Source organism: Urocampus carinirostris, chromosome 11 (assembly GCF_059441175.1).
Source record: "Urocampus carinirostris isolate Australia breed hairy pipefish chromosome 11, RoL_Ucar_1.0, whole genome shotgun sequence".
NCBI lineage: Eukaryota > Metazoa > Chordata > Actinopteri > Syngnathiformes > Syngnathidae > Urocampus > Urocampus carinirostris.
Window position 1 is genome coordinate 28,698,982 of NC_142359.1, and position 13,859 is coordinate 28,712,840.

At 39.6% G+C, this 13,859-nt stretch overlaps 1 protein-coding gene across 2 annotated transcripts in view; it reads right to left on the reverse strand.

Moving 5' to 3' along the window:
• Window positions 1-13,859, reverse strand: part of LOC148357005 (RNA-binding protein with multiple splicing-like) — a 50,391-nt gene that overhangs the window by 9,073 nt on the left and 27,459 nt on the right. Inside the window, exons 4-7 of one of the 2 annotated variants that reach the window (XM_088347139.1) lie at window positions 12,191-12,253; window positions 4,693-4,843; window positions 1,595-1,722; window positions 442-511 (exon numbers count right to left, since the gene is read on the reverse strand). In XM_088347139.1, coding sequence (XP_088203265.1) covers window positions 449-511; window positions 1,595-1,722; window positions 4,693-4,843; window positions 12,191-12,253 — 405 coding nt within the window. In that variant the 3' untranslated portion in view covers window positions 442-448. The remainder of the gene's footprint in view (window positions 1-441; window positions 512-1,594; window positions 1,723-4,692; window positions 4,844-12,190; window positions 12,254-13,859) is intronic. The other variant, XM_088347140.1, reaches the window with a different exon arrangement.

Genomic DNA, 13,859 nt, shown 5'->3' on the forward strand with positions numbered 1-13,859 from the left:
AATCACTACCCTAAGTTGCATGGTCGAAACTAATCCACTAACAGGACTATTATTAAAAACAACAATGCGATTAAAGCAAGGAAATCTTTAATCCTCACAAGTGGAGGTTTTACAATCAGTTACATTTTTAATCTGCCTTTGCCCTCCCCTCCCCTCCTTTTGCATTCACCTGCTACTCCACTCGACCACGTCACACCAAAGGGAAACAAAATGTTATTTTTTCTTTACAGAGATATAATCTTTTTGATAATATATATTATATAATTATATATTGAAAATACCTATTATTTATAATGTAATATTTTGTTTCGGGAGCTTGGAACAAAAGATTCTATTCCCTGCTATACGGCAATTTCCCTTTGCAATCCTCACCTCAGAACATATAAATGTCGTATCCATGGGGTCCAGTGTAACTGATTGAATAAAACACGGGATACTCACACATACTTCAGCAGAACTGCCTCGACTTCCATCCCTGAGGAGTTCCGTCTGCAGGTGGGAGCCAGCGGATCTACATTGAAAAAAAAATTAAAAACTAAAAAGACAATAGGAAGCAGTGAGCGTCTGAGACGTGATGGCGTTCAATTGCATTTCTCCAGCTGTCATCATCTGGTGACGCTGCAGCAGCATCACACGTATGGAAATGCGTGCAAAGATAAAAGGGCTCCCCAAAAAAATAGCGAGGGCCTTTAGGTGCTAAAAATATGCTTGATGCGGCTTAAGCTGAGAAAGACCAGGCAGAAGGAGCGCCGACCCTACGGCTTCATGGGAAGGAATTGCCGGGATCAATAATGAACTCTATTGGGAAGTCGCACTGGAGCACTGTAGATTAAAGGCGCTTGATAAACCGGATAAAAGGCAGCAAGCAGAGTTAGGATGATGATGAAAAGTGAAGATGCCGTGCCCCAATTAGTTACCGTTTGAAGCCTCCATTTCACCAAAACAAGCAGTAACTGAGTATAACGGCTTGTCCTCAAGGCCAATTGAGCCAGTTTACTAACCAAAACAGCAGCCCATACCAGGACTACCTCCTCTTAAGCTATACACAAGGCCAATGCATGATAGTGTGTGACGAAATGGAGTTGCCTTAAACTGTTTAAATATAAAATACCATTCCAATAAATAAGTCCTCACAATACTAGTTTGTCTAAGTTTTTGATCAGTGATTTGCAAACATCCGTGAAGTGGAAAAGGGCCTGCAGGAGTAACTAAGATGGCCACTCATCTTACTCAGCCATCCGTTCCGCTGTGTTGGGTGTGTTAAAGTTCTGATTTTTCAACTAATACCAGAGCAATACTTACTTAAAGTAGTGTCGTTCGAGTACTAAGGTATTGCTAAGACACACCATTTCAAAACAAAACCATGATTTTAATGAGTCGAACCGAATTATTGTTCCTCTTTCTCACCAAATTAAATTTGATCCGTTCCGCACCCCATGTCTAGAAAACCGTATCAATTTATTTCTGGTTGAAAGCTTTACACCATCTCTTTTACTGCAATCACAACTGGAGGTTGGATGTTGGAGAGCGTTGTGGGCAGGCTGAGGTGTGATGGAAAGGAGCAGATGTGAGGACGGGGGTGCACCTTGGTTACCTGAGCGTGGAGCGAGGAGGGGTAGGTGAAAGCGTGTGGGAGGGCCGGCGACAGCTCCGCCGGGTACAGCGGGTACGACGCCCACACGTCTGGGCTGCCGGGATAAAGAGCGGGCACTGTGAGCTCATCTGTAGAACAAAGAAGACGAGGTGCGGAGTGAGGCCCTTGGACGGCTGTGACATGGACAAGGAAAGGCATGGAGGGTGCTTTGCGGTGAGGCAACGGGGGAGGGGGCATCCCAGCTGCCATTAGGTGCAACTATAGGATAATGCTATAAATTCTTGATATTTATAGATCCAATCTGTTCATTTTGATGCTTTGAGTGTTTGAACATTCTTTTATTTTCCGAACCGCATATCCTCACTGGAGCCCATCCCAGCTGACATCGGGCAGTGGGTAGGGCACGGCCTGAACTGACTGCCAGCCAATTCCAGGGCACACAAAGACATAAGACTATTCACACATGCATTAATAAGGACAATTTGGAGTCACCAATCAACATGCCATGCATGTTTTTGGACTGTAAGAGAAAACCGGAGTGCCAGGAGAAAATGCACAAAGGCACGGGAAGAATGTGCAAACTCAAACACTTGAAAATGCTTGTTTCCAAGAAAACTCCAGAGAAAACGGCTTTCAAGCAGAACTTTCACATTTGTGACACCTCCACCTTTGCATTTGTGATGCCACCTTTTTTTAAAATGATTGACTAAGAATAAAGTGTTACATTGAAAAAAAAACATTTAAATTATTCATTTTGACAATATGTCCAAAAAAATTGTGTTTTTCGACAAAGTCATAGATCAACATTTTCAAATCACACATTATTGGCCGAGCCAATAGCTAAAATACAATAGATCTATTGTTTTTTAATACAAGTATTAGATTTTGCCAGATTCACTGATTGACATAATCCAGAAATACATTATCTGCACCACTTTTCCTCAGTAGGGTCGCGGGGGTGCTGGAGCCCATCCCAGCTGTCTTCAGGCAGTGGGTAGGAGACACCCTAAAATGGCTTGTAATCATTATTTGCTGCAGCCATAAAAAAAAAAAATACTACAAAATGGCACATATGTACCATTTTGCTCCTTGACCAGATTACAGATTTGTGATCATCTATTGTCAACTCCAAATGGAGTAAAAACAATAGTAAAAAGAAAATCTGTGATGAGTAACCATCTGTTTTAGTGACATGGATGGCTATAAGCATGTGCGGCAGCCTTACTGTAGCTCACCATCATCTAGCTAGGAACAAATGGTGTAGTCATGTTTAATGTGACTGCACCATTTTTGGGGTAAATTTGAGTTGCCGCAAAAAGAAAAATAATATTACTAACGGGAGTTCTTTTAAAATATGTTCACTTCTTATATTCGGTAGGCCAGATTCAAAAGCCTATCGTAACATTATTGACCCATGGACTGCAGTTTGCTCATCCCTGCTTTAGGATTTAAAATAAACTCAGTCAGTGTCTAAATTAAGCTTCGCGATCACTTCTCATTTCTTTGATTGACAACTGGCTTCTTGTTTATAAAGCGATTAGGCTGCCAAGCGGTCTGATTACTGCAAAGAGTCCATAAAAAGAGCAGGCGAGTAGAGAGATGTGACGGTGAACAGTGGAACTCGAGCAAAAGAACACTTTGATTGCAGAGTGAGCAAAACAAGGAGGGGAAAAAAAACCTCATCGCAAAATGGTCGCTGAGAGCGAGGACGTCATTGGGTCAGTAATGGCTTCTTCATTTCCCTGTACCCACCCGTTCTCTTGCACCAACATTCTTTAGATAAGCTCATTTGTTTGCTCACTGGAGAAGAATGCAGCAAAGAGTGATTGCAGGACGCCTGCGGAATCCGGAAGCTTTTGCAGGAAATGTTGAACTTTCAAGGGCTAATCGTACTACAAACACACCTGCTCGCCTGAAATGCAAACACGCTCTAGAAGTCAAGTTGGTTGAAATAGTCCCAAGAATTTTCTAGGTTTTTTTTTTTTTTAGAATGTTGCTATGATGCATCAGGATCACCTTTCCACTGTATACGACTTGATCATAAGTGATTCATATAATATCTCATACCAGGTAGATGTTATCATTTTTATCAAATTATATGATCGTGCGTACACTTGAGTCATAACAACAAATACTAAAGAAGTAAGAACATTTGAAGGCACTTTTTTCTGACCAATCGTCTAATCTTCAATAAACCATTTTTCCTTAAAACAAGGACTAAATTGCAGAAAAACAGTGTCTACCCCAGGGCCATCACCAGTCCAAACCATCACACAGACAAAAAAAAACATATCTCGACTATGCATAGAAAAATGTGAATTATTTGGGAAACTTGCTGTTAATGCTATTGCACTATTTTCCTTTGCACTATTATTCTAGTGCACTTACAACTCTAGCCAGTCTCCAAGTACTACCTTGTAAATAATGTTTCCTATTTATCCTTAGATTTTTTTTAATCTTATTTTCTCTTTAAAGTCTTTCATGACATATTCATCGTGGACCACCAATGTGCACTACGTTGATATCAATGACACTAGAGACAATTGTGTTTCTAATTTTCATAGTCAGCAACAATATTCGACAGGTAATAATAGATTGCGGGATATTTTTAAATGTGTAATGTACTGAGGCCACAAGGTGGAAGGAATTGCAGTCGTGAAATAAAAATCCGCTCTCTACTCTCATGAAGACTGTTTAAAAATCATTTAAACTACAACATATTTTTCTTGCAGTTGCATAACATTTGTAATTCTAATTTCTGCCTTCGTTGTACGAATATAATGTCAATGCTTCTTAATTTAAGATAAAAAGACTTCCGAGGAATAGTTCAGTTTTTAAATTTAAAAAATAGCATAAGTCTCACCTATCTTGAAAGATGATGATGTCGTTTTTCTAGATTTTTTTAATCATCTTTATATGATACTATATACAATTATTTTTGCACTCTGTGACTGTAAAAGCCGAGACAGTTAATAAAGTTTTTACGACGGCGACAGAGTGACCCGGGAAACCGATTTCTTCCCTTATTTCCTCCGGGAAGAATAAAAGCCGGACAAATTGTTGTCAACTCGGAGAGGTTCCACCATTTCAGTACTCACACGGGTCTCTGCTAATGAACTGTTGGCCAGGGCTCTGCTGGGATGAGGGGGGGTTGGGGGTGCCCACCAGCTTGTTTTTTGCCATCTTGGTGTTGGCCTTTGCAAACTCAAGTCGGAGGGTCTGTGGGATCTCTGGATCAAACCGGACACCCTAAGAGACAAAAGCACAAGATATTGATTTCTTTAAAGTATTCTACTCATCACCTTACAGCAGTAGACGGGAAGGTATGGATAGAGATCAAATATGGACCATAGTTATCTTCTCTGTGACTTTCCAAATTTGGTGTATACGATGACGTAGCAATACAGAAAGCTGATCGTTCCGTGCAAAGTATATTAAGGGTTCGTAAACCTTTTTCATGGCCAAATTCAAGCCTTTTTTAAGGACTTTCAAAGCAGATTTTCCAATTTCTTAGGTACCATTTAAAGATGAAATTCAGTATGAATCATATATTTGCTGAGCCACAAACATATCTGCGATTTATAAATTTGTGTGTGCATTTTTCAAGACATATGATTTTTAGATCTTGAGTGAATCCCAAATACATTTGTTTTTGAGACATATCTCTCCCCGTTTAGGTGTTGGGTAAAAATGACAGTAAAATGTAGCTTACATTTCTATTTGCAGAAGGTTCTCCCCATTACAATTTACCACTGGGAAACTCCACCTTGCTTATTTGCACAAGAAATGTGCATAATTAATACCTAATCCTTGCACTAATACACATTTCATATTGCCCTGTTTAGGTGTAACATGCACCTGACCTCCTAGGTACGACCCATAGGGGGCGATGATGCTTCAAAGGACAATTCAATACAAACTAAGGGGTAGCTACCGTTAATTTCTATGGAAGAAGGAAAGCAATGGCAACACAAAGCCACCAGAAAAGTTTCAGCGTCATTTTTAAGCAGACTTTTTAAGAAACATGGAAAGTTTAAAACATTTTCAAGCACTTTACCCAAAATAGAAGCTTTTCAATCTTTGAAAATAAAACATTAAAATGCAAACATTTATGGATTTCAAGCACCCATACGAATCCTGTATATAGGGCAAAGTGTCGACTACAGATTACGGTGCAACAACAGACCCCCATTTTGGATATACGACTCCAAGAAATCTTTTTATGGAAGCTCATTAAACCATCTGTGTTCAATGTTCAGCCACTTTCTGATAAAAACCTTCAGAACTTTAGAAACTGTATTCACTGAAAATGCCAACCAAGCACCCAGAGCAATTTGATTAGGTGAGAGGTAGGGGTGGGCAAATCTCTGTACACATAGCACACTCCTCTAAATAAATCCATATCCGTCTTGTTTGCAGTATTCTGTTACATTTTCACAAAATAACCGCGTTTGCAATTATGATTGTGACAAAAATGAAGGTCAAAATGAGCTTCAACAATCTTGAATAAAACTGCGAGAGAGAGAGAGAGAAAGAGAGATAAAGAAGAAGAAACATTTATACACACACACACACACACACACACACACACACACACACACACACACACACTTATTTCGTAGAATAAATCTCAAAGAACATCATCTTTAGAATTTATTTTAATTGATTTAGTTTATTTGTAGGATTCAATTGTGATAATTTACATTAATTAAATCAATCTTCGAATAAATGTAAATGTGAAATTGTCCCCTACCCACTGCCCGGAGATGGCTGGGCCCCCCCGCGACCCTAATGAGGATAAGCGGTATGGCTAATGAGATGAGATGAGATAAGTGGAAGAAATATTATTTGAAACGAGCAAAAATCTTTGCTAGTGGAACAATGATCTTATTTAATTAAGCGTAAGCTCTAACGTCTTCGTCAAAAAAATTCTATTCCACAATATGACAAATCTACATACAGTATAGTAAGGCAGATGATTTTGCTAATCTGGAAAAATTTAAATACTTTTCTTATTTTTGGACAATTTCCTGCAGCACACAGACAAAGTTTCATTGCACAGTCATTTTTATACAAACATAGCAACAATAATAATATACTGAATATACAAAACCGCGACTGGCTGGCAACCAGTTCAGGGTGTCCCATGCCCACTGCCTGAAGATGGTTGGTTGACAAAACCGTCTCAGGAGTTATTGTGATAAAGTCAGTCATTCTATGTAATGCATTTAAATTAAAAATGTCATAGATTCTGGATTCATAACAAATCACCTGAAATATTTCAAGATTTTTTTTGTTTTAATATTGCTCATTATGGCAAAAACTTCCATCTTAAAATAGTAGAATATCAAGAAAAGTATACTAGTAGGTTATAAGACCAAATCACCAATATTACAATAATATAAGGCTTGCAAGATGATTTGTAATGACTCTAGAAAGTATTAATTTGTTTTTTCAATTGCAATCCAAAATAAAATGAACCAAATAAAGAACTCCATCACAATATATATGAGACAGTCTAGTAGACAGCGTTCATACAGCTTGAGGCAATTAGATTCAGGACTTATGACTTTTTAGTGCCAAGTCGACAAAAAAAGAACACGATTATATGACACAAAACAAACAAAAAAAAAAACCACATATTTCTAACACACAATACTTCGTGCCCATACAGATTACCTGACACAGATTTTAGCCATGGCGAAATACATTTGTTGGACAGCCACATCTCATCAAAAATACACTTTCCTATGTTCAAAGCAAGTCAAGTCAAGTCAAGTTATGTTTATTTGTATAGCCCTTAATCACAAAGAGTCTCAAACGGCTGCACAGACCACAGATTATTGCAAACCACAGACTATTATAACACCAAATAAATAAAGGGCAAATAATACACAGCTATTGTCAACATAAAATATAGGTTATTTATATGCTATAGAATAGTAGTGTGTTTTAAGCTTGGATTTAAACATGAATCCGTTCTGAATGGCCACGTGATGTTGCCACCAAAGTAAATCGGTAAATTATTAAAATAGACAACAGATGATATCACAAAATATTTTTAATTTAAACAAATATAAATCTTAATGAAGTATTCAGGTTCTTAAGACTTTCAAAATTGGATTGAAGATATTTTAATGCCAATTAAAGACTTATTTTTAGAATAATGAATCCAATGCCTTTTAAGAAATTTCAAGGATCCGCGGGAACCCTGTGTACAGCAAGCAGAATTATGACCATTGAAATTATGAATTAATGTCAGAAAGGTGTTAATACTTAACAGTTGAGGCATACGGACCTTATGCGAACAGTATTTCCATCAACTCATTTCCTTAAGATATAAATAAACGTGAGCTCCTTCAAGTAGCGATGAAGCGACAACATATTTAGACAACTGAGGAGCGAGCTTTCACAAAGGTCTTTGACATTTCTATTTTTTGCACAAGCCTTGTTTGTTGATTTTGCAAACCTTTCATCCTTTTGTGTTACTCACGAGGTACAATTTGGAGGGAAGGAAAAGCATTTTTTTCTTTTGAATCACACAGAAACGTGATCCCTCGTTTATCACGGTTAATGGGGACTAGAACGCCTGCAATCAGCAAAAATATACGCAGTAGTTAGGCATAATGAATCACGGACACACGTGTTCTCTTCATTTTAGGTGGAGAGAACAGGAAAAAAAATGCCATGCATGACACAAATATGTTCTCTCCCCACACTCTCAGTAATTGACTAGGGATAACGGATCTCACTGAAAACATACACCTTTTTAATGGCTAAATTTAAGCACTTTTTAAAGGATTTCAGAGCCAATTTTCAGATTTATCCAGTACCATTAAAATAAGAAATCTGGTGTAAATCATGTATTTTGCAGATACACAGATGTATCTGCGATTTACACATACGATTTTTAATTATGCATGTGCATTTACCAAGACCTGTGACAGGTCGCGCGACGGAGCGAGTTCGGCGGACGCGGCGCGATGGGAGAAAAGGCGGTGGGCGTGATCGGGCTACCCCCGTAACTGGGGGGAGCCCATTGCTCGTCCGACGACCCCGGTAGCGCGGGGACAGGCGGCCGTCCGCGCGCGGGACCCCCGTAACTGTGTCGGTGTCGTGCGTATTGCGCCCGAAAGTACCCGCGCCGCGGGTTAGGGCCTCGCTTGCGGGAGCGACCGAACGGACACCCACGGTGCGGCGCAAGTAAAAACACTGTTGTGAATTTGTTTCCGATCGTCCCGGGCGGACGCAAAATCGCCCAGCTGTACGACTCTTAGCGGTGGATCACTCGGCTCGTGCGTCAATGAAGAACGCAGCTAGCTGCGAGAACTAATGTGATTTGCAGCTGCGATTGGCTGGCAACCAGTTCAGGGTGTCCCCTGCCCACTGCCTGGAGATGGCTGGGATGGGCTCAAGTTGTACATTGAATGATTATTAAATGACTTTGAGTTGCACTTTATTGCCTGAAAAGTGCTTTGATTAAATTTCAAATCTTTCTATTTTATTTTATTTACACTTGCATGACAGCTTCTCCTGTTGCGAGAGCTTGGCAGCATCTTGATGCTTGGTGCGATTCAAAAGATCAAGAAAATATGCAAAACATTTTCCAAGAAAACAACAGTTTGTGCCCGTCCCGCGGGTATTTGCTCACTGAAATAGAAGCGATGTCTGCCGAACTTATTCGGAACAAGCCAACATTCCAGAAACGATGGGCAGAGCATTTGGGACTGTTGAAACCAAGGGTGTAGGTTTTGGTGGGGACATAGCGTATTTTTATTGTTATCACACAATATTGGTAGGGACACAAAAATGATTTCTTGATACTGCTGGGGACACGTCACCTTCTTCCATGCCAGAACTATCCCCTTAAAACCACAGAGATTTGGCAGTGGTACTTGAATCACAATTCAACCTGGAATAAATCATTACTTCAATACAAAGGAGCAAATTTATGGGTGTCTAAACTACAGTCCATTTGTGGCGTACAGGCTTTTCTTACATTGGCCTGAAGCATTTTCTAAAATAGATAGATGCTCCAAAATCTTTTTTAAACAAGATAGACTTTACTTAAACAATATTCAAAGTTACAATTTACATTTTAATAGAAACTTTTCAACCCCTTAAAATTTTGTAAAATACGTTTAAAATCCCAATCCAAGATGTACCCAAAGGGAATTGAATGCTGTTCTTGAACCATTTGGAGAATATAAACAGTTTTGGTCTCCTTTGAAAGGTAAGACTCAGAAGTTCTGACCCAATCTGAATTACTGCAAGTAATACTTGGGTAAACTGAAATGGAACACATTAAAATAGAAGGTTTTTATTCTTCTCTCCGAAATCTTATTTTGGAAATCAAATGTCTGCAGATGAGTGTAGCATGGGCATCTTAGCTTGAAAACAGGTAAGAGACAATATCTTAAAGCTTAACATGGTACCTCTGCAAATGTGATCACAATATGAAAAACTAAAAATTGTATTTTATACACATTTTTGTAATGGTAGGTCTAGGCGTTTCCAAAAGTGGCCATTTGGAGTCAACCATTTCACAACACTTAATTTGGCAACTGTGTTTTACTTTGGCCAATGTTTTTAAAAGATTTAAAAGAGTTGTAAATGTTTGACTCCTCTTTTCAGAAGTCAATCGATGATTGTGTAGAATTGTGCGTAATAATGGTGTGTAAAAATTAATCACGAGTGGCGTTACGCACCTTTATTTTGGGGTCTAATTTGAATGCACTCCGTACATGTGCACATCGTTTTTATAGGTTTCATTGGCTAACCTAGGCAATCATCATTTGAATCGGTTACTACTGGCTAAAATTATCCGAAGCTAAAGGAGGCAATGTCAGTTTTTGTAACATTTAAATTAGCCTCATAAATTCATTCACATCATTTCAAAATGTACTCATGAGAGAAACATCACGATCGGTCTGAAACAAGATACCTAAAAACTATAAAGCCGGCATAACTCACCATTACATCCCCTGGCCGTCTTCCACTTTTTTGAATATCCGCGAAAATGGCTTCGTTACATCAAGGACAATCCATAGAATTCAATGGTGTTAAATATTTACTCCAAAACACACGATAATGTTGACAGAAAAATAGGAATCTGCATTAAACATTTCTGCTTCTTGGTATCTGTTCATTACGCCTCATTATTTACGTTTACACATAAACAGAACTGCCTGGGCGCCCCTGTTGCATAAATTAGCCACATCATTGATTAACCCGCCGGGTTGAAAACTAAGTCTAAATTTTTATTAAATTGGTATATATATTATATATATCATACATATCACATATATATATATATATATATATATATATATATATATATATATATACACCCTCATGTGTGGAGTTTGCATGTTCTCCCCGTGTTTCCGTGGGTTTCCTCCCGCATTCCAAAGACATGCAAGTTAGGTGAATTGGCCAGTCCAAATTGTCCCTAAGTGTGAATGAGCGAGCGAATTGTCTGTCCCTGTGTGCTCTGCGACTGTCTGGCTTCCAGTTCAGTGTGTCCCCTGCCCATTACTCGAAGATGGCTGGGATGGGCTCCAGCACCCCCGCGACCCTGCTGAGGATAAGTGGTGCAGATAATGGACGGACGGACGGACGGACAGACGCACGCACGCACGCACGCACGCACGCACGCACGCACGCACGCACGCACGCACGCACGCACGCACACACACACACACACACACACACACACACACACACACACACACACACACACACACACACACACACACACACACACACACACACACACACACACACACACACACACACACACAACACCTTAATTTGATAAAATAAACACAAGTTATGTGTATCTGAACTGTGGGCCGGGGTCTGTTTGGGGCCAATAGGCGATTTTTCACCTTCCCGAGCCATTTTTTAAAAATTGATATCTCCTCACAAAAAATGTTTTACACGCTACTGCCTTTTCTTAAAAATATCCAAAGATATAATTTAGATTTTACTCGGAAATAATAAATAATAAATAAATACAACATACATCAAATATTCATACTTTTATAAATTTCTAAACTAGCTTTATAGAATCCGACCTGAGTTTTTCTTTTTGTAAAGAATTTGGAGAAAAAATGTGTGTTTGCTAAATTACAGATATCAAAGTGTACCTCATCCATCTTTTCATACGTTAGGGGGCAACGTTTCGTCACGTGTGGTCTAAATAATAAATCAAATTTCTGAAGTTTAGTTGCAATTTTGTAATCAAATCTGTTTTTTTTAGTTTTTTTTACAAAATGACAGATATACAAAGAATGCAGAAAGTTTTCAACACTGTCTGAGCATGATTATCTTATTAAGGCAGATGTGGAAAAGGTCCAGAGAGAAAATTGGGGTGGGGTAGAAAATGTGTGTGAGAACCTGACTTTGTTATTTCATAGCTTTCTTAGAAAGCCTCTCACGGACGCTGTGAGTTTAATTGTGAAATAATGAGCCTTAAAGTAAGCCCGAGATCAATATCTGGAATGAGCTGACCTTGCCCTGCTTTTGCTGCCTGTAAACATGCGTGTGCGATATGCATATGATTGTTGTCTCGGCTGCTTTTGTGCTACTTACGTTCAAGGAATTCTTCGCGGCCTCCGCCTCCGATCGACTGTCAAAGCTGACAAAGCCCACCGGCTGGGGAGGAAGGAAACACGGTTTAGGGCGAGAAAAAAAAACTGACTCTGCATTCCTGTCCAGAGTGACATAGACATGTTTCTTATGAGGAGAATAAAATACATTCAATCCCCCAGCCTGTTCAGTTGTATTCTCTTCAGTGCCTTAGTGAGGGAAAGCACAGACAATGGATTTTTGCTTTTTCTTTCTTTTATCTTGAAAACTGAATGTGTGTTTTAATTTACAAAAATGTCATCCATACAATCTTGATATATTTTTCTTCAGCCTGTTTAATAAAGCCCACAACTGCAACTACTCAGTTTTACAGGCTGGTAAGAAAATGGTGCATTGGGTTTACATTGGCATGGATTAAAATCCAACACTACAGTTGGGATTATTCATAACATGTAAAACGCCCCCATTTGAAACATGCGCTTTCCTGCAGCAATAGTCAACCAGGGATAATGGATTGTAGACGCATGGGTGCTGTTTATTTCAGGCGGAAAGAACCGAAACAAAGCCGCCACGCATGACCCAAATTTGCTGTTTTGCACCCACTCTAAGCAATAGTCTACTCAGGATAATGCATTGCAACAAAAAAATGAAGTTCCTTTAAGGCAGGCTACAGTGGCATGCTCCAGTGGTCCCGAAGCAAGAGAGAAAACCGCTCTGCCAGCCCTTGCGCTCAAGAAGTTGACTGGGCATAATAGATCGCGGCCAAAACAGTGCAGTAAATGGGGGGAAGAACACCATGCCTCTCTTCAAAAGTGCCTTCTGCTGGTCCCCGCTCGCAGTAATTTCGGCCTGGCCATAACCAAATGTGGCTGAAGCGGCACGGCACATCGATGCCTAGCGTGTCAGGCCTGCAGTGAAGAGGTCCCGAGTTCAAATGCAGATACTGACCCTATTGTGCGTTTCCTCCCACATTAAAAAGACATCCATGGCAAGTAGATTGTTGAGTCCAAATTGCCCCAAGGGTAGGTGTATGGGTGTGTAAATAAATGTATGTCTCTGTGTGCCCTTCAACTTAGTAGCTCAGGAGGTAAAGCGCTCATCATGGTATAAAAAGGTCGCAGGTTCCCGGCTCCCTAGTGTTATATGTCGAAGTGTCTTTGGGCAAGACACTGAATTTCTAATGCGCCCAATAAGCAGGTAGTTGCCTTGGATGGCTGACGCTGCTATCGGCGTGTGAGAGTGTGTGAATGGGTAAGTGTGAAACACATTGTAAAGCGCTTTGGGAGGTCTTCATTGACTTGAAAAGCGCTATCTAAATGCAGACCATTTACATTTACATTCAACTGGCTGGCAACCAGTTCAGGGTGTCCCCTGAAGATAGCTGGGATGGGTTCCAATAGTGAGGGATTATGGTACATATCTTTCTTACGTTTAGAAAAATGCATATTGATGTCGTTTTTTTCTCTTATCTTGTCATTGCACTATTTTTCACTGCATTAATGTTCAGAATCACTTACAACTCACATTGCAGGAAAATTTGATTTTTCTGCTCAAACGCTACGTGCATCCAATCTTTTTAAGTCCGCCTGAACGGCACATAAATGATTTTTTCACACCAGAGCCATGTGGTCCTAAATCCGATACATATCTGATTTTTGGGGAATGCGACTGC